Source organism: Pan troglodytes, chromosome 4 (genome assembly GCF_028858775.2).
Source record: "Pan troglodytes isolate AG18354 chromosome 4, NHGRI_mPanTro3-v2.0_pri, whole genome shotgun sequence".
Classification (NCBI taxonomy): domain Eukaryota; kingdom Metazoa; phylum Chordata; class Mammalia; order Primates; family Hominidae; genus Pan; species Pan troglodytes.
Window position 1 is genome coordinate 83,294,876 of NC_072402.2, and position 21,719 is coordinate 83,316,594.

Sequence of the window (21,719 nt, forward strand, 5' to 3'; positions counted from 1 at the left end):
GTTCATGTAGATTTATCAGGTATCAAAATTTTATAATAGCTATCATAAGTGTCTTTTTTATTCAGAAATAAAAATAGAAGATACCAAAGCCTTATGCCACAATCCTTCTTTGTTTCTAAAAAAATTTAAAGAATTTTTTAGAATTCTTTTAAAATTTTAGAATTTTAGAATTTAGAAAGAGTTCTAAAATGGGTATTTATCTTCTTTTTCTAACTCAGCATTCATTTCTGGAGTTGTTCATTTTGATTATGTATCTCTCATTATTTCTATTGTATGAATAAACCATAGTGTATTAGTCCATTCCCTTACTGATGGACAGTAAATTGATTTTCACTTTTTAAATCTAGTGCTATGTGTCATGTATACAACTTCAAAAATCATCCAGTGCCTAAGAAAAGTGATGCGTAATGCTGGGAAAGGAGAAAAACTCTTTGATCTTTTAAAATATCAAATAATATAGTTATATATATACATATGTATATATGTCACCTAAATTGTAGATATCAGAAATCAGAATGCTGTGATATGAATATTTAGTATATTTTAATCATGATAAATTATACGTCTTCTACCTTATGCTAATGGATTTTAAGATCTATGCTGTTAAACTCTATATTTACCCTTTAATTCATATCTTGCTTATTTTACATTTATCTGAGAATACATTGGGTCTACTAAATCTTTACTATCATTCACAAGTCTTACATCTTAAGATAACTTTTCAATAAAATAAAAATTCTTCATTGCACCTAGAAAGGAGCAGGGTTTTGAAAGCAATCAATGATTACTCTAATACCTAATGTAATAATATGATATAGTAAAAATCAAAATACCTGAATGAAAAATGTAAAATTAATAGTTTTGCTTTCATTGTTTTTATTCCAGTGTCTATTTTAGAATGTTTTTACTCTGTGTTTTTATGCAAAACCAAATGAGCTTTAGATAATTCCATTGATACATTACATATGAAAGTTCTTCTTAAATAGGATATAGCATATTTTACTCAAAAATCCAAATTATAAAATAAAGAGGGATTTTAAGTTGAGTCTAAAATTTTTGTTTCAATTTTGTTTTTATTTAAAGACTTGCTATAATTCTGTGAGAGAGCTATAAAAGTCTACTCAGAAACATTATAATGTAAAATGGACAGAGAAGGACAATGAGATATTTAATTTGCCACGGCAAAGCCATTGCTGAGAAGAATGGATAATATATGTCAATGGTAATATATGAAGAAATAACACAGGTGAATAGCAGAGGCAATAAATCTGTTTTTACCACAGGACTTGTCTTACACTTTTCTCTTAGTAATAAATAAAATAATTTTTGACCACATGGAGCTGGCTTGAAATCTTCTTGTTTATGGCAGTACATATCGGTTATGATTCAAAAAATATAGTCCATTTCCAAAGACCTGCAACGAAGAGATGCTTTCTCAGGTGAGTGTTTAGATCATTATTCATTACAAAGTGTCAGTTTTGTCTTTATTGATCCACGTTATTTTAAGAAAGTATGTGGTCTTGTCTCCATTCTATTAAAACAACATTGTAGAGATTAGTACTGAGTCTTTCCAGCCATATGCATCTGTTCATTTCCCTCTCCAGCTTGAGTTTTTCTGTGTATTACAAAATAAGAAAACAAAAATGACACAATAATCTATTTTGTCTGGTTTTGCTTTCCCCGTGCTCAAGTCCAAATTTGTGCCATTCAGAAGTGTTTTCTAGTTTTTTTTATATATAGGTTTTAAACATTTCTGGTTAAGTTTATGCCCTCACATTTTATTTTAGTTTGGTTAATGACGTTTTACATGTGTGAGTTCCTCAATTATTTCTTTTAAATGTTCTGATTCAATAGGAACACTCTCCTTAGTATCCTTAACAGAAATGATTCTTGTTTATAGAATTGCTAAATAAGTAAAGAAATTTTAAGTTAAATCATGGCAAGGAGTTATAATTACACTAAGCTTTTTTGTTCCTAGAGATTTTGGCTCACTCATATGGTAATCTATATGAAAATTTTTCTGCGATATCTAATATTAGAAAGATCCTCAATGATAGAATAGTGTTTCTTCCTAGCTGATTCATACATCTTTCTCTGCCAACATTTTGTTTGTTGAAGTGTTGCCCAACATATGACTCATTGCTTACTAAATCCCTATTGAGCAGCCAAAGCCCTGGTGACTAATTATGTCATTAATTTGGGAAAGTCAGAGACAATAAGACTGTCAGTTGAAACTTTGTAGGAGGTAAAAAAGTCACTGCTGTCAGCTGCAAAGATCCTTAAAATGGTCTTTAATAAAGTCAAATTTTGTGACAATAATTATTGCATCAAAGTCGGGGAAATATCTCTTAGATCAAATAAGATACATTGAAAAGCCAAAAATTATTTTTATCTCACTTTGTATTCTCATAAGGTCTATCCACTGTTACTTGGATATGAGACTTAACAAATGGAAAAGAAGACAGGGGTACTGTCACATTGTATTTTCCTATGGCCTAATGACCACAATGGTTGATGAACTGCAGTAAAGTTTCTATACTATTTTCCATCTATTCATTTGCTCAGTCACCTTGTAATAGTTATGTTGGTTAATTCCAGTCTTTCATGAGTAAGCAACAAAATGAGACTTAATTTGAAATATCCAGTATTTTTCTATTCTTACAAATAATTTTCAGGATCAATGCATTGAGGATTAGGAATGGCAATGTGTATTACTACTTTGATACCAACTATATCCAATCTAATGTTGGAATTTGTTTGACAAAGTGTTGTGTATTTGAAAACAGGCAGCACTGAATAAAAAGAATATGGGCAAAAGAAAAATGGAAGTGTTTTGAATGGAAGTCTAAAATATTTATTGATCAATGCTGAACTGAGTAAGCAGGAGATGCCTGTACATAAATGACATTATCCCGATCTAGTAACAGGGAGAAGCAGAATATCTGAAAGCTGTTTATTAATTTGATAATAATAAGATTAGAAACATGCAAATCAAGATTAATAGTATTCACTTCTAATTGGGTTTAGGTAGACTTTGACTATTTTGCTTCTGATGTTCTTATATTTTTAATTTTCTATAATGATCATATAATATATAATATTTTCATAATATTAAACATTTTAGAATTAAACTCCATTAGAGTGTATCTTTCCTAAAATAATATAAACATCCAATCTTGTCCTTAACAATTCTGTTCTCAAACATTAGCCTATTCCCTCAAGCCAATGTTGCTTTTGACCCATATTGTCCATCATTTCAATTTATCTCAAAGTTTTTCATTGCAACAATTAAATGCTTTGAATGATACCCAAGGCATAGTTCTATTTCAATAAAATTTCAAAGTTAATAGTTACATCAAATTTTGTTGGTGCTCATTGAATTTGGTTATTAAAACCATAAGTAGTATGTTTTATGCTGACTGAGGGAGATAAAAGTAGTAATGTTTAATATTCAAACTGTGATGACTGAAAAAAAAATGAGGCCTGCAAAATCTTATTTAATGTCAAATTTTAATTAAACAGGCTTAGCAGACCAAAATTAAAATCTCAATTATTTTTAAATTATTAGTGACAGACAACTAGATTGAGTGAACACTGGCATCTCTTTTCAAATAACTTAGTTTGGTGGATGAGTTAAACATAAACTAGTTATTATAATGCAGCGAAGTATGTGAAAAATTTAATTTGAACCCTACTTAGCTTAAAATCCTGACATTCTAGGATGCAAGTCCTGCAAACTTCCCATATGTAATCAACAATTTTCTAAACATGCATGCTGTATCTCTCCTGTGTGACTTTGCATACATCATTCCCACATTCTAGATTATCCCAACCCACCTTAAGTGACTGCTTTTGCATAATCTCCCTTAAAATTCTAACTCAAGCACTGCATCTTTTGAGTCCTTCCCTAACATCTTAACATCTTCCTTCTTTCATTCATCATTAACTATAGTTAGTTATTATAGCACCTGTTAGCACTGTAAAATTATGTGTGTTACACAAGTACAACATGCAGACTAAGGTCGTGTATTACCTAGCCTCATATCAGCGTCACCTAGAACAGCAAAAATGTATGCAGATTAATCACAATATATTTGGATGTACAAAATATATTGAGAGCAAAATATGATGGAAATTTAGGTGATGCTCTTTGAGCATTGCTTCCATTTTCCAATAATGTAACCAGGAATCACTGTTCATGTAATTAAAGAACAATAAGTCTATGTGAATCAAAATATACATATACATGCAAATGTTAAACCTCAGTAGGAAGAGGCCCATTCTCTTGCTTGCTGCTATATATATATACATATATATACACACATATATATATGTTGTGTGTATATGTATATACACACAACAATCTATAGGCTTGCTTTTTAAAATAGTATAAGCAACAAATTTTAAGAGAAACAATAATGAGTGTGTAAAACATTAGATATGTGTATGTACCTTTGCTATTATTTGTGGAAATGGGGCTATAAAATAAGCTCCTTTATTTTCTTTTGTAAAATATTTCTTTAATATGAAGTAATGCAATACGTATTTATGTTCTAAGTGTTTTAATTTCCTTGGATATAAAATAATATCTTGTTCCTTTGATTCTCTTACATATAAGTGTATTTACTCAGATATTACTCCAAATACACCAGATATATTCAAAGTTGAAAAAATATATACTTTGGAATGTATTATCACCTTATTTCACATTAAGAAATCAAAATCTCTGGCATCCAAGTGCATTCCAGCCTGAAAAAAATTCTGCAATTGTGAATTTAACAGAAAGCAAATTGCTCACATATGGAGTCAACGTGAAGTTATATCAATATTTATTAAAAGTTTATATATTACTTTTGATCCCCTGGAGAGAAATACAAAATTCAAATAATTATTCTATTTTTATATCCCAATTTGTAATTATGAAATTCTAGCATTTTAATTTTTCTCTTTCAAGTTTACCTGAAGCTTCACAAAATTCTGTGAGGAATCTATTATAACAGGTATTTTGCTTATTTCCACACAAACAGAAGGAAATGTGTATTTTCTATGCCCTGAAGAATTTACTCTTTTCTGTAAATGACATATGGCAGTTAATTCTTTTTGGTAATAAAATATTCCTGTTTTTATGCCGAACAGCCTTTTCATTTAAATTCAGGGCAACATATCAAAGCTTTGCCGTAATAATACAGAGTAATCAACTAAAGTAATATAGAATTTAAATAACAAAGAGTTTAAACAATTTAATATGTCTTCTATTAATTTCAAACTGAAATTTTACAGAAATTATTTGGAATATGCTGCCAGAGTACACACACACACACACACACATCACACGCTCACATCACACACTCACACCCAGCTAAAGGAAATTACCACAGCTATAATGATTTCATTAAATATCTGAAATTAAAGTTTCTTTTGGACTTTCAGCTGAAGCTCATAGTAAATAAAAGTAATATGATCATTGTTGCATACTGTGAATCAACAGCACACAGAAATCTTAGACTTTCTGTATTTACACAGCTTAATTATCCGAACTGAAACCTGAGGCCATCTGTGTCAACATGATTTCACAATTCATTCCAGAAAATTATTTTTCAGGAAAGTAAGGCTGCAAACCAATAAATAACTTATTGTTTGCTTCAGGAAATTTCTGCAAATCAATTTATGTCAGTAAGCAACTCTCCTCTGGGCCAACAGATTGCTCACCTGGGCAGGTAGCAGCTTGTGTCAATAACAGTTTACTTATGAAGACTTCTGTCATGGCCCTTAACTCACAGTGTCCCCCAATCCTAAACTCTATGTCCTGAACATTACCTATTCTTATCAGCCATTGGTCTTGAAAGGCCCCGGGCAACCATTTGAGCCCAGACTTCAATACTCTATCAATACCACCTTATCATCTACTTTTCTAACATAACTCCTCAAGGTGGTGACCCCACTTACAGTCGTATTTTATTGAATTTAGCTTTCCCTAATCAACATGCTAGTCTATTGGATGCAGTGTCAGAGGCAAAAATCACAGAGGTTCTGAAAGCATCAGCCCATGGTTTTCTAAACATCATGGTTCAAGACCCTTAACACGAAACAGAAAGTTTCCCCGAGGCGCCGTAAACAACCCGTTTGGGCGCTTCCCTGATAATTATAGTGAAATCTGGCATCTAATTTTTTTTGGTGGACTCTCAAATTTTATATTTATGTTTTGATTCCTAGAAACAAAAAATGTTTTTATAAGGAATTCTTTGATCGTTTATGTTTTATTCTTGATAGAAACCTACTACTTTATAACTTCGTTTATGTTCTACTCTTGATAGAAACCTACTACTTTATAACTTCGAACATTATTGATGTTCTTCCTGTATTTCTGAGAGGTGACAGCTTGCTGGCATCCCTCGCTGGCTCTCGGCTCCTCCTCGGCCTCAGCCCACTCTGGCCGCTCTTGAGGAGCCCTTCAGCCCGCAGCTGCACCGTGGGAGCCCCTCTCTGTGCTGGCTGAGGCCTGAGCGGGCTCCCTCTGCTGGCGGGGAGGTGTGGAGGGAGAGGCGCGGGCCGGAACCTGGGCTGCCTGCGGTGCTCGCAGGTCCAGCGCGACTTCCGGGTGGGCGCGGGCTCAGCGCGACTTCCGGGTGGGCGCGGGCTCGGCGCGCCCCGCACTCTGAGCGGTCGGCTGGCGCCGCCGGCCGTGGGCAGTGAGAGGCTTAGCACCCGGGCCAGCAGCTGCGGAGGGTGCACTGGGTCCTCCAACAGTGATGGCCCGCCGGCGCCGCGCTCGAATTTTCGCTGGGCCTCAGCCACCTCCCCGCGGGGCAAGGGGGCAGGGCTCGGGACCTGCAGCCTGCCATGCTGGAGCCCTCACCCTGCTCCCCGCCCCCGTCCCCTGCCCCCCGCCCCCGTCCCCTGCCCCCCGCCCCCCAACCGCAGGCTCCCGCGCGCCACCCCGAGGGGACGGGCGCCACCTCCTGCTACGCGGCACCCGGTCCCGTCAACCGCCCAACGGCTGAGGAGTGCGGCAGCGCGCCAGAGACTGGCGGGCAGCTCCGCCCGCGGCCGGGATGCACTAGGCAAAGCCAGCTGGGCTCCTGAGTCCGGTGGGTACTTGGAGAACTTACTACGTCTAGCTGGAGGATTGTAAATGCACCAATCAGCATGCTGTGTCTAGCTCAAGGTATGTGAACGCACTAATCAGTGCTCTGTGTCTAGCTAATCTGGTGGGGACTTAGAGAACTTTTGTGTCTAGCTAAAGGATTGTAAACAGACCAAGCAGCTCTCTGTAAAATGAACCCATCAGCTCTCTATGAAATGGACCAATCATCAGGATGTGGGTGGGGTGAGATAAGGGAATAAAAGCAGCTGCCAGAGCCAGCAACAGCAACGTGCTAGGGTCCGTTTCCACAGTGTGGAGGCTTTGTTCTTTTGCTCTTTGCAATCTTGCTGCTGCTCACTGTTTGGCTCTGCGCAGAGCTGTAACACTCACCAAGAAGGTCTGCAGCTTCACCCAAAGATATTCGAAAGATACAGAAAACTATATAGAGACATTTTGTATAGTTCTAATAGCATATAATCCACAGGTCCCTGATCTATAATATGGGTTTTTTATAAAATTGGTTTTTTGTATGCTATGAGGAATTTTACTTGTTAAAAAGAAGAGGTGGAAAGGCAGAATATGAAAACTATGAAAATGACATAAGAGACTATGAATTAGGTGAGAAACCAGAGAGATTTAGAAATCTGTAGACATTGTGCATCCCCCAATGCCTTTCCCCTTAAAAAAATATTATATTCTAATCCAGTCCATCAAATAAAGTCTACGTTCATTAGAAACATATTCTCTTGGTTTTTATAATTTCAGTTTTTTTCAGACACAGATAGTGCATATGCAGATTTGTTACTTTTGTACGGTGCACCCTGGTAGTGAGCATAGTACCCAGTAGGTAGGTATTCAGCCCATGCTCCCCTCTCTCCCCCACCCCCATAGCCTGCAGCATGTCTTGTTCCCATGTTAAATGTTCCTGTGTGCTCAATGTTTAGGTTCCACTTATAAGTGAGAATGTGTGGGATCTGGTTTTCTTTTCCAGCACTAATTTGCTTAGGATTATGTCCTTAGCTCCATCCATGTTGCTGCAAAGGACATAATTTCATTCTTTTTTATGGAGGCATAGTATTCCATAGTGTATATGTACCACATTTTCTTTATCCAATCCACCGTTGATGGGCACCTAGGTTCATTCCATGTCTGTGCTATTGTGAATAACATGCTGATGAACATACGAGTGCATATATATTTTTCTGGTAGAATAATTTATTTTCCTTTGAATATATACCCAGTAATGGGAATGCTGGGTCGAAGGGTATCTCTGTTTTAAGTTCTTAGAGAAATCTCCAAAATACTTTCCACAGTACCTGAACCAGTTTACATTTCCACCAACAGTAGTGTATAAGCATTCCCTTTACTCTGCAGCCTGGCCAACATCTAATTTTTTTACTTTTTAATTATAGCTATTGTGACTGATGTGAGAAGGCATCTTACTGTGATTTTTGCTTGCATTTATTTATTTGATGATTAGTAAGGATGAGTGTTTTTTCATATACTTGAGTGTCTTCTTTTGAGAAAATATCTGTTCATGTCCTTTGCCTTTTCTTGATTTAAATTTTAAGTTCTGGGGTACATGTGCAGGAAGCGCAGTTTTGTTACATAGATAAACGTGTGTGGTGGTGGTTTGCTGCACCTATCAACCCACCACCTAGGTATTAAGCCCAGCATGCATTAGCTATTTTTCCTGATGCTCTCCCTCTCCTCAACCCCCTACAGAAAATTATAGTGTGTGTTGTGTGTTGTTCCCCACTGTGTGTTGTTCCCCTCCCTGTGTCCATGTGTTCCCATTGTTCAGCTCCCACTTATAAGTGAGAAGATGCGGAGTTTGATTTTCTGCTCCTGTAATAGCTTTGCCCTTTTTAACTGGGGTTGTTTTATGCTTGTCATTTTTTCTTCCTTATGGATTTGTTATATTAGATCTTTATCAGATGCATAGTTTGCAAATATTTTCTCCCATTCTGTAAGTTGTCTGTTTACTCTGTGGATAGTTTCTATTGCTGTGCAGAAGCTTTTTAGTTTGGTTGACTTTCACTTGTCAATTTCGTTTTTGTTGCAATTGTTTTTAGAAACTTAGCCAAAAATTATTTGCCAAGGCCAATGTCGAGAAAAATATTTCCTAGGTTTTGTTTTAGAGTTTTCATAATTTGAAGTCTTACATTTTAACCTTTAATCCATCTTGAATTAATTTGTGTGTATGGTGGAAGGTAAGCATCCAGTTTCACTCTTCTGCTTATGGCTAGCGAATTATACCAGCACCATTTATTGAATAGGGTGCCTTTTCCCCATTGTTTGTTTTTGTTGGCCTTGTCCACGATCCAGATGGTGGTAAGTGTGCAGCTTTATTTTTGAGTGTTCTATTCTGTTCCATTGGCTTAAGTGTCTGCTTTTGTAACAGTATCATGGTTAGTGTACACTTATAGTATAGCTGGAAATTGGGTAGTATGATGCCTCTCTGGCTTTATTATTTTTGCTCAGAATTGCTTTGGCCATTCTGGCTTTTGGGGGTGTTCCATATAAATTTAGAATAGTTTTTTCTAATTCTGTGAAGAATGATGTTGGTAGTTTCATGGAGATAGCCTTGAATCTACAAATTGCTTTGGGCAGTATGGCCATTTTAACAATATTGGTTCTTTTAATCTGTAAACATGGAATGTTATTCCATTTATTTGTGTTATCAAAATTTCCTTCCTTCCTTCCTTCCTTCCTTCCTTCCTTCCTTCTTTCCTTCTTTCCTTCCTTCCTTCCTTCCTTCCTTCCTTCCTTCCCTCCCTCCCTTTCTCCCTTCCTTCCATCCTTCCTTCCTTTTCTTATTTCCTTCCTTTTTTGAGACAGGGTCTCACCCTTTCACCCAGGCTGGAATGCAGTGGAGTTATTATAGCTCACTGCAGGCTTGAACTCCTGGCCTCAAGCCGTCAGGGTAGTTAGAACTACAGGCATGTGCCACCATGCCTCGCTATTTAAAAAAAAAAAAAAAAAATTGTATAGATGAGGTTCCACTATGTTGCCCAGGTTTGTCTCAAACTCCTGGGTCCAAGCGATATACCTGCCTCGGCCTCCCAAAGGCATGAACCACTGCATCCAGCTTCAGATTTCAGCTGTGTTTTGTAATTCTCCTTGTGGAGATCGTTCATATCTTAGGTTAGTTGTGTTTGCAGGGATTTTATTTTCATCCTAGGTGTTGTAAATATGATTGTGTTCTTAATTTAACTCTCAACCTGGATGTTGTTGTTGTATAGAAATGCTACTAATTGTTGTACATTGATTTTGTATCCTGAAACCTTGCTAAAATCCTTTATCATTTCTAGTAGACTTTTGTTGAAGTCTTTAAGGTTTTTTAGGTATAGAATGATATTGTTGGTTGAAGACAGATAGTTTGCCTTAATCTTTACTTCCTATTTGGGTGCTTTTCTCTTTTTCTGTTGCGAGATTGCTCTGACTAGGATTTCTGGTACTATGTTGAATAGGAGTGGTAAGAGTGGATGTCCTTGGCTTGTTTCATTTCTAAAGGAGAATGCTTTCAGCTTTTGCCCATTGAGTATTATATTGGCTGTGGGTTTGTTGTAGATAGCTCTTTTTTATTTTGAAGTATGCTTATTTGAAGCCTCAACTGTTGAGGGTTTTTTTTTGTTTTGTTTTTTCATGAAGGGACACTGGATTTAATTGAAAGCTTTTCCGGCATCCATTGAGATGATCATATGGTTTTTGATTTAATTCTGTTTATCTGGTGAATCACATTTATTGATTTGCATATGTTGAACCAGCCATGCACCCAGGAATAAAGCCTGTATTGTCATAGTAGATTAATTTTTTGATATGCTGCTGATGGATTCAGTTTGCTAGTACTTTGTTGAGAATTTTTGAGTCTATGTTCGTCAACGGTGGTCACCTGAATGTTCTTTTTTTTTGCGTCTCTGCCAGGTTTTGGTATTAAGCTGATTCTGGCTTCACAGAATGAGTTAGGAAGGAGTACGTTCTCTTCAACTTTTCTGGAATCGTTTCAGTAGAATTGTACTAGTTCTTCTTTATACTTCCGGTAGAATTTTGCTGTGAATCCATATAGTCCAGGGCTTTTTGGCTTGGTAGATTTTTTATTACTTATTCAATTTCAGAGCTTCATATTGGTCTCTTCAGTATTTCAGTATCTTCCTGATTCAATCTTGGAAGATTGCCTGTTTTCAGAAATTTATCCATTTCCTCTAGATTTTCTGATTTTTGTGTCTAGAGTTATTCCTAGTATTCTCTGAGGATTATTTTGTATGTCTGTGGGACCATTTTTAATGTCGTTTTTGTCATTCTGATTTATATATTTAGATCTTCTCTTTTTTTTCTTTGTTTATCTAGCTAAAGGTCTATCAATCCCTTTTTTTAAATCAACTCTTGGTTTCATTAATCTTTTGTATGGATTTTTGCATCTCAATTTCATTTAGATCTTCTCTATTTTAGTTGTTTCTTTTCATTCCTAGCGTTGATGTAGGGTTGTTCTTTTTTTTTTCCCTAGTTCCTTTAGGTGCAGTGTTAGATTGTTAATTTGAAATATTTCTAACTTTATGATAAAGGCATTTAAACGTTCCTCTTAACACTGATTTAGCTGCATCCCAGAGATTTTGGTAATTTGTGTTCCCATTTTCATTAATTTCACTTTCTTAAAATTTCTCCCTTAATTTTGATTTTCACACAGAAGTTATTCAGGAGAAAGTTGTTTAATTTTCATCTATTTGTGTAGTGTTGAGAGATGTTGATATTTATTTATATTTTGATTACATTGAGATCTAAGAGTGTGCTTGATATGATTTCATTTTTTAAAATTTATCCAGACTTGCTTTATGACCAAGCATGTGGTCAATGTTAGAATATGTTCCCTGTGCAGATGAGAAGAATGTATATTCTGTGGTTATTGAGTGGAGTGTTCTGTAGATGTCTTATTAGGTCCAAATGGTCAAGTGTGAAGTTTAAGTACACAGTTTCTTTCTTAGTTATCTGCTTTGATGATGCAGTGCTGCCAGCGGGGGTGTTGAAGTCTCCTGCAGTTATTGGGTGGTCATCTGTCTTTTTGTAGTCCAAAAAGAACTTGTTTTATGAATCTGGGTGCTCCATGTTGGGTGCATTTATATTTAGGGTACTTAAGTATTCTTGTTTGATCATATACTTTCTCATGATGTAATGCTCTTCATTCTTCAATTGTTCTTTTTAATTTTGATTAAAGTCTGTTTTATCTGATATAAGAATAGTTACTCCTGCTTTTTTGTTATCATTTGCATGGCAGATTTTCTCCATCCCCTTATTTTGGGCCAGTGGCTGTCATTACATATGAGATGAGTCTCTTGAAGACTACAGATGGTGAGCCTTGCATTTTTATCCAGTTTGCCACTGTATGTCATTTAAGTGGGGTGTTTAGCCTATTTACATTTATGGTTAATGTTGATACATGAGATTTTGATCCTATCATCACGTTTGTAGCTGGTTTTTAGATAGACTTGATTGTGTAGATACTTTATAGTGCCTGTGAGCTATGTACTTAAGTGGGTTTTTGTGGTAGCAGGTGTCATTCTTTTTACTCAATGTATAGCACTCCCTTAAGGACCTTTCATAAGGCTGGTCAAGTTGAAATTGATTCCCTCAGTATTTGCTTATCTGAGAAGAAATTTGTTTCTTCTTCACTTAGGAAGTTTAGTTTAGTGAAATATAAAATTATTGCCTGGAATTTATTTTCATTAATGATGTTGGACATAGGCCCTTAATCTCTTCTGGCTTGTAAGGTTTTTGCTGAGATATTTACTACTAGCCTAGTGGAGTTCTTGCTGTATGAAAACATGACCTTTCTCTCTAGCTGCCTTTAAGATTTTTTTTTCTTTTGTATTTACTTTGGTGAATATGATGACTATGTGCCTTAGGGATAGTCACCTTTTATAGTACCTAGCTGGGTTTGCTGTATTTTTTGGATTTACATGTCACTCTCTCTAGCGAGGTTAGGAAAATTTTCATAGACTCTATTCTCAAATATATTTTCCAAGTTGCCTTTTCTCTTTCTTTCTCTTCTAGGAATGACAATGAGTCGTAGATTTGGTCTCTTTATATAATTCCATATTTCTTAAAGCTTTGGTTCATTTTCTTTTTTTAATTCTTTTTTAAAATTTTCTTTTGACTCAGTTGATTCAACGAACCAGTCTTTGAGCTCTGAGATTCTTTCCTTAGCTTGGCCTACCTTCTGTTAATATTTCTTATTGTATTATAAAATTCTTATACTGAATTTTTTGTGCTCTAGAAATTCAGTGTGGCTGTTTTTTAAAATGGCAATTTCATCTTTCAGCACTTACTTAGATTGCTTTACTGGATTACTTGGATAGGGTTTCAACTTTCTCCTTAATGTTCATGAGCTTCCCTGCCATCGAGGTTCTGTATTCTATGTCTGTTGCAATTATTTTAGACTGATTAAGAACCATTGCTTGGTAGCTAGTGGGCTAATTTTGAGGTAAGAGGACACTCTAGCTTTTTGAATTGCCAGAGTTCTTGCACTGATTTTTTCTCTTCTGGTAGGGTTAGTGTTCCTTTAACTGTAGTGTATGTTGAGTATAGGCAATTGGTTTTGTTTCTGGATGCTTTCAAAGGGTCAGGGCTTTCTCTGTCCAGGATTTTTATGTATGAGTAATTCTTGTGTTTGGTTTCACAGGTGTATATGTAGCAGGATAAATTTTGATGTTGTAGTTTGGGATGTGATCCAATGCATAGTGCTTAAGAGTGATGGCCAGTGGCTAGCCTAATACCCAGTGGCATGGCTGTTTTATACTTCCTTTTGTTTGCAGGTGTGCTCTACTTCCTTTTGTTTGCAGGTGTGCTCTATAGTGGGGGTGGGAGAGATGCCTCCATCACCAGATCTGCTCCTGGGCCCTGGGGGAGTCTCCTGCAATCACTGTGTTTCTTGTGTTAGGTGTTCTAGGCCACAGGTCTCTCTCAGGCAGAGGCCCTTTCCTAGGAGCCATTCTGGGGAACTAGCTGTAGTGTTTGGGTTCCCTGCACAGGCTTCCTCCCTCTTCAACTCAGCTTCATTGCTGCCTCTCCATCCACTCAGCATTTTCTCTCTCAAGATCTGCCTAAATTACGGTGGTTTACTCCATAATTTGGTATCTCTCAGTGGGGGTGGTGCTTCCTGACCATGTCAAATTGACCATGTATTGTCGCAGAATGAAAACCTCTTTGATAGACTTTGTAACATTTTTGAATATTACATTCAGGAGTAAAATCTTACGCAGTGTGATCCCAGCTATCTCTTCACTTTTGAGAATAACCTTAAGTAATTAAAGGATAATTAAATATGTAATTAAAAATTGAAAAATATAACAGCTACACTTCCAGATCTCAACTTCTTTCAGAAAATTTTAAAATCTCTTTAAAGAAAGGTAAATTGAGACCAAAATAGACTAATAGCTTTATAAAAATAAGTGCTCAAGGAGGGTGTTACATGTGAAAATTAAACTTGGAATTTGTCATTTTACCCATAAAATTACTGAGAGTAATTTCCTTGAAATGGAAATAACTTTACAAATTTTTAATTAACAAAAATGCTAAAATATTACTCCGCTTACCTTTATGTAACCTCTTCCTTGAAAACAACAATTTACTCATCTGGTGTGTGACTCTAATAACCTTCAGTCATTCTCTGTATCTGACACCATGACTAGTAACTTAGATCTTTAACTAAGCAACCTTTCTTTCCACCTTTGTGATATTATATCTAGTAATTTAATAACAAACAATCTATGTTGCAAATTAAACTTCCAAATTGAATACTAATTTTCAAATCCCAAGGACCCATTTCTTCTGCCTCAATCTTAATTAGGTCTTAGTTAATAGAAAAATTAACTGGCTGGGTGCGGTGGCTCATGCCTGTAATCCCAGCACTTTGGGAGGCCAAGGTGGGCGGATCACCTGAGGTCTGAAGTTCGAGACCATCCTGGCCAACATGGTGAAACCCCATGTGTACTAAAAACACAAAAAATTGGCCGGGTATGGTGGTGGGTGCCTGTAATCCCAGCTACTCAGGAGGCTAAGGCAGGAGAATCACTTGAACTGGCGGGGTGGAGGATGCAGTGAACCGAGATCCCACCACTGCGCTACAGCCTGGGCAGCAACAGTGAAACTCCTCAGAAAAAAAAAAAAAAAAGAAAAAGAAAAAAGAAAATTAACTAAATCAAGCCTAAATAAAACATATTCACAAAGTGGCAGGCTTTTTTAATCCAAAAATTTAACTGTATTAATGTCTCATTTATAGAACATTATTTTACAATGAGGTTTTACACATCAATCAGTTGAGCCACTTCTTTTTCTTCTTCTTTTTTTTTTTGAGATGGAGTCTCGCTCTGTTGCCCAGGCTGGAGTGCAGTGGTGTGACCTCAGCTCACTGCAACCTCCACCTCCTGGGTTCAAGCGATTCTCCTGACTCAGCATCCTGAGTACAGGCACTACAGGCACGTGAGCAAGAGAAGCTGACAGATTCAAATGTTCACAAACATTTATGTTCTATTTTGATAGATACATAAACTATATTTCTCATTCTTATATACTTTATATTAGGGCATGGGATTAAAGTCAAAATAGTGGAAAATTAGTAGAAATAACATATTTTATATCCAATTTAGTCTCCAAAATCCCAACATGCACTCTTCTGTATACGTTTTTCAGTATGCTTGACTGGAATGGCCAATTCTACAGTAGTCTTGGAAGCAACATACTGCAGATTAAATACCTTAGTAGCCTATGTTCTTGAATGCGGACATAAAGGAGCAATGCTTTTCCTATCTTAAAAAAACAGTTTATATGAATGAAACTTCTGTTCTGTTTAAGATATTATATGTTGTTGAGTGTAGTTGTCAAAGCAACTAGCACTATTCCAAGTAATATAGAAATCACCAGCTTGAGTTGGGTCTGCCATAACAGCACCTAAAACATATCCACTAAATTAGTATTAAATGGACAAGTAAACCAAACTCAGAGGGTTGAAATGAAGACTTGTAATACCCAGTGAAAAAAAATTATTGAAACTACCAACTAAAATTAATTGGAAGCTTAATATTACCTCTAGGAAAGAGTGTGGGAAATGAGGAAAGGCAAAAGGTAATGTGTTCATGTTTGTTCTGTTCCATAATCCAAGAAATAGATAAACACAGGCAAAAAAAAAAAAAAGAAATATCCTGTCTTTAGAGTGGAAAGAAAGTGGATAGAGTTGAGTTGCTAAACCTTAGCATTATTGACATTTTATGCCTGATATTCCTGCATTCTGTGGGAGGTTATTCTTTGCATTGTAGGATATTAATAGTATCTTTAGGCTATACCACCACATACCAGTAGCATCACCACCTAATCATTATAATTCAAAATGTCTCCAGACACTGACAAGTGTTCTATGGAAACAAAGTCATTCCTTGTTGGAAACCACTTGTAAACAAAAAGTCTAGTAATGGTGGAATTATACAGTGACAGAAAAGCTCAGGTTTTTCTGATTAGGTTGAAAAAGCTGCTCAGAAATTAAATCCTACTGTGTTCATAAAAAACAAGGAACCCAGCCCTGAAGCAAAGAACTCATCAGGGAAGTTGTTTTCTCTTTCAAGTCTATGATTTCAAATGACCTTAAAGTGGTCATCTTTACAGTCAGAGAAGCATATGTGTGTTGGGGAGGAGAAAAAACAAGGAAATGAGGCAGCCTTTAGAATTATACCTAGGAAAGAACTGTATGTTTGGTTATAAACTAGATCCAATAAATAAATAAATGGTTTCCACATAACTACTTGGCAAAGGTATAATAAGCCTATTGTGAGAAAAAAAATTAAGGCTTAAAATATCCTCAGGCATCCCAAATTGCACTAATCAGTGCAATTGATTAGTCATGCTGAGAAAACACTCATTGTTCTAATTTAAGATGGAGGCATGGAGAATAAGAGAAAATGTAAATTACCTCAGAAAGTAAATCTATGAGCCACAGGGACAATGGACCTTAAAGTTATTTCCACAGGACATGTTTATGGTTTCATCAAATAAATATTTGTACTGCTCAGAAATATTTTTGTCAGTGCTATGCAGACTTCTTTGTCTTCTGATAGGAGCTTCACCATGGTAACTTAGATTTTACAGATAATTTGTCTTTTGACTTTATAGGACACTAGTCCTCGTTGAGTCATATAGTGGCCTAAGGGAGAGAACTGCACGTCATGAAACATCCTGAACTCTAAGTTGTAGGCAGTAACTGGGCAAAACTTTAAGTTGTTTACAGAGTGAAGAGAAGTGAATTTTTCATATATAAAGAAGTGTGCAAATTGTATTTCATGAGTAGTCTTTTGTCTTCTGGAATGGTGATATATACAAAGTAATCTGGGAAGATACAATTTGGTAATAGTAGATCCTTCATTAACTTGAATTATTTTTTGCAGGAAAGATGCGTCTTTAGCCAAAATTACTTATGGTAAACTGATATGTAAGCAAGAAATCACCTTCTACTTGGTTTAAGCTATTCAGTGTACTCTCTAGATAGATATGACACAAAGCTAGCATTATAATACAGTAAACCAAGTGTTAATGTAACTTTATGTTGATTTTGACTACATTCTGAAAATAATAAAAGTCATCTGATATTTGGGCAGTATGGCCATTTTCACGATATTGATTCTTCCTACCCATGAGCATGGAATGTTCTTCCATTTGTTTGTATCCTCTTTTATTTCCTTGAGCAGTGGTTTGTAGTTCTCCTTGAAGAGGTCCTTCACATCCCTTGTAAGTTGGATTCCTAGGTATTTTATTCTCTTTGAAGCAATTGTGAATGGGAGTTCACTCATGATTTGGCTCTCTGTTTGTCTGTTGCTGGTGTATAAGAATGCTTGTGATTTTTGTACATTGATTTTGTATCCTGAGACTTTGCTGAAGTTGCTTATCAGCTTAAGGAGATTTTGGGCTGAGACAATGGGGTTTTCGAGATATACGATCATGTCGTCTGCAAAGAGGGACAATTTGACTTCCTTTTTTCCTAATTGAATACCCTTTATTTCCTTCTCCTGCCTAATTGCCCTGGCCAGAACTTCCAACACTATGTTGAATAGGAGTGGTGAGAGACGACAAATCAAAACCACAATGAGATACCATCTCACACCAGTTAGAATGGCAATCATTAAAAAGTCAGGAAACAACAGGTGCTGGAGAGGATGTGGAGAAATAGGAACACTTTTACACTGTTGGTGGGAATGTAAACTAGTTCGACCATTGTGGAAGTCAGTGTGGTGATTCCTCAGGGATCTAGAACTAGAAATACCATTTGACCCAGCCATCCCATTACTGGGTATATACCCAAAGGACTATAAAGACACATGCACACGTATGTTTATTGCGGCACTATTCACAATAGCAAAGACTTGGAACCAACCCAAATGTCCAACAATGATAGACTGGATTAAGAAAATGTGGCACATATACACCATGGAATACTATGCAGCCATAAAAAATGATGAGTTCATGTCCTTTGTAGGGACATGGATGAAATTGGAAATCATCATTCTCAGTAAACTATCGCAAGGACAAAAAACCTAAGACCGCATGTTCTCACTCATAGGTGGGAATTGAACAATGAGAACACATGGACACAGGAAGGGGAACACCACACGCTGGGGACTGTTGTGGGGTGGGGGAAGGGGGGAGGGATAGCATTAGGAGATATATCTAATGCTAAATGACGAGTTAATGGGTGCAGCACACCAGCATGGCACATGTATACATATGTAACTAACCTGCACATTGTGCACATGTACCCTAAACCTTGAAATGTAATAATAATAAAATTTTAAAAAAATGTTCATTTTTAATTATAGCACTACACCATGCACTGAATCACTGAGGGTAAAAATGCACACTGTTAATAAGAAGGAGGGAGTCAATCTCATTAGTATTATAATATTTATACTGAATGAGACTCCATTCCCGAAATTCACAGAATTAAAATAATAAAAATAAAAATTTATTGCTAGCCAATTTGCAGCAAAAAAGATTCATTCTCATATTCTGCTATGAGAAAATAAATGAAATTGAATTTTAAAAGACATTTTTGGAAAGCCCTTTGAATTAACCAGAAAATTGTTAAATTCGTAGTTTTTTTGACTAACATTCTTCTTCCACGTTAACAGAATTTATATATAAGTGACACTCATTGCATATACTTTTAAGGGGTAAAATAATTACTAAATTTATGTACACTATTAATACTTCATTTTATAAAATTGCATATATACCCATATGCAAATGTGCACAGAATCAATAGGGTAACCATAGACATAAAATGATCAGTGCAGGATATTTTATTTTATTTATGCATTTTATATATAATATACTTTTCATTTAATATTTTTGCTAATTTTATTGAATTGAATATTTATGCCTTGGTTATAGAACAACTAAATTTATTTTCAAAGAAACTCCATTATTATTGTCTGCAAGAGTAAAACTTATAAACAATCTAAAAATTCAACCAAATACAACCATTTACAATTGTGCCCTAGTTGAATATGTAATCATAGGAGAAAACACAGGTGTTGAATTTTTAGAATTTCATTTAAAAAATAATTGACACAATCCCTAAGGTATCATATAAATTAATTGAATTGTTATTGTCTTGGGTTAACATTTATTTCTAGAGTTTTTTTTCCCCTAATATCTGATTTTTTCCATTAACATTACTTACTTGGATAATCAGAAAAAAATCAACATTGCCAAAAGATAGATAATACCACAAGCGAAATATCTATAATAATGATAGGAAAATGCTTTGAATTCAGGCTGAATGAGAATTAGTCTAGGAAAACAGCTTGGACCCTCTCATTCCTGTTAATGTCATCTCTGTGTTTAGCACTGCTGCTATTCCTCAGCCACTAAGAAATGCTCTATTGCTGGGCATGGCATATGGGAAGCCAAGAAAAATGACTGGCTGCTTGGTGACAGCTCTCTAGTCCTCATGCCAAGTTCTGCCAGTGATTTAAATATTAAGTAATGGAAAGAATTTTGAAATCCAGGATGATTAGAAAAGTCATTTTCTACAAAACTGAAGCATTGTCTTTAGAGATTAAAATCTATGAAAATAACATTATTGAAATACTAGACTTCAGACTATTTTTCTGAATTATTGTAACTGTTGAAATAGGTCTTTCAGCCCATTAAGATAAACACCACAGTTTTCTCTTCATGATCTTCAGCTGTAATTTTATAGTGAAAGGTACTTGCATAAAAGAGTTCACACTATCTGAAAGATGTCACATGTAACATTGACTGGCAGCCATTTCAGAATGGCAGACAGCCAATAAATCATTCAGAACTATGTGTCACTCGTTGTGGCTTTAAAATTGTATTCCTTCTCCTTTGATAAAGAACATTTCAATGTCAAATAGTTTGTTCTATTTAAACTTATACATCAACCAGAATATTGAGATGCACAATAAAATTAAATGATTTGGTAATACCTTTAGAATTTATCTAAAAACAGCCATATGTATTTGCATGACAGATGTGGTTCACAAACCAATCAAGTTGCTAGTATCAAAGGCATGTTTTAGTGCTGATTTATGTATAGATAAATTTAGGAAATTACATAAATAGAAATACTTCTTTATAAAATTCCTTGACCTTGTGATATCTTGGTATTAAGAATCTTAAAGGAATCATTTAAAAAAATTCAAAAGCAAACAATTTCGATTTTACAAGAGCTAAGAAAAAAACATTTTGCTATGGACACAGATCGCTCTTCAAGAAAAGATTTCTTTCCCCCTTGGCTGCTAGGAGCAACATTACAAAGCAGCCTTCAGCTCTCAGCTCCTTCAAAGTTTGCCTCAGCTGTAACCATTGTCTGGCTCAATGTTAGGTCATCCTGGAGCACTGGACATGCAAACATGAATGGAGATGAGGTATAAAGCCTGGCCATTTTGACCCACCTGAGAGGATTCTGACAGGTCCTTCCAGTGCCTGAGAAACCCAGGGCTCACATGCTTTATATTCTGATCATTCTGTAGGGGTTGTTCCCATGGGTGATAGAAGCTGCCAAATATAAAGAGGCAACCATGCAAATTTTTAGGAATTATTTCCAAAACTCTCATAACAACATCATATATATTTATTGGTTGTTTAAGTAGATTTCTGAGGAGTAGATAGCAACGATAGAAGTGAAAGAAAGTAAATGCAGTTGTTAAAGGATTAGTCTTCCCATACTTAGAAAGTACACAAGTTGCATATACACTATGTTCCTTCCCTAGAGCAAGTATTTCAATGCAGTCGTGTGTGTGTGTTTGCTTGTGTGTGTGTGTGGTGTGTGTGTGTGTGTGTGTATGCTAACTGAACTCATTATAGATTTTATTGGATCAGATATATGAAGAGACTTGGAAGACTTGGGTTTGTCTGGAACTGGGTGAAATAGAGAAGGACGATCATTGACATAGAAAGCTGATTACTTTGACCTTTGAGTATAAATAGTCTTACAATAAAATGGCATCTCCACTGTCTAAAACACATTTTTACATTTGCTCTCCTTCTGAAATTATTTATGTGAAATTAACAAATCTACTTATTACCTTAGAAACAAACGATCCGTAATTTATATTATTTATTGTATATT

The 21,719-nt window shown here is 35.7% G+C and overlaps 1 protein-coding gene across 1 annotated transcript in view; it reads left to right on the plus strand.

Moving 5' to 3' along the window:
* Positions 1-21,719, plus strand: part of LOC134810156 (ubiquitin carboxyl-terminal hydrolase 51-like) — a 60,850-nt gene that overhangs the window by 37,339 nt on the left and 1,792 nt on the right. Inside the window, exons 2-3 of the mRNA XM_063811809.1 lie at positions 6,498-7,165; positions 12,357-12,430. Of these exons, the coding sequence (XP_063667879.1) occupies positions 6,498-7,132 (635 nt within the window). The 3' untranslated portion in view covers positions 7,133-7,165; positions 12,357-12,430. The remainder of the gene's footprint in view (positions 1-6,497; positions 7,166-12,356; positions 12,431-21,719) is intronic.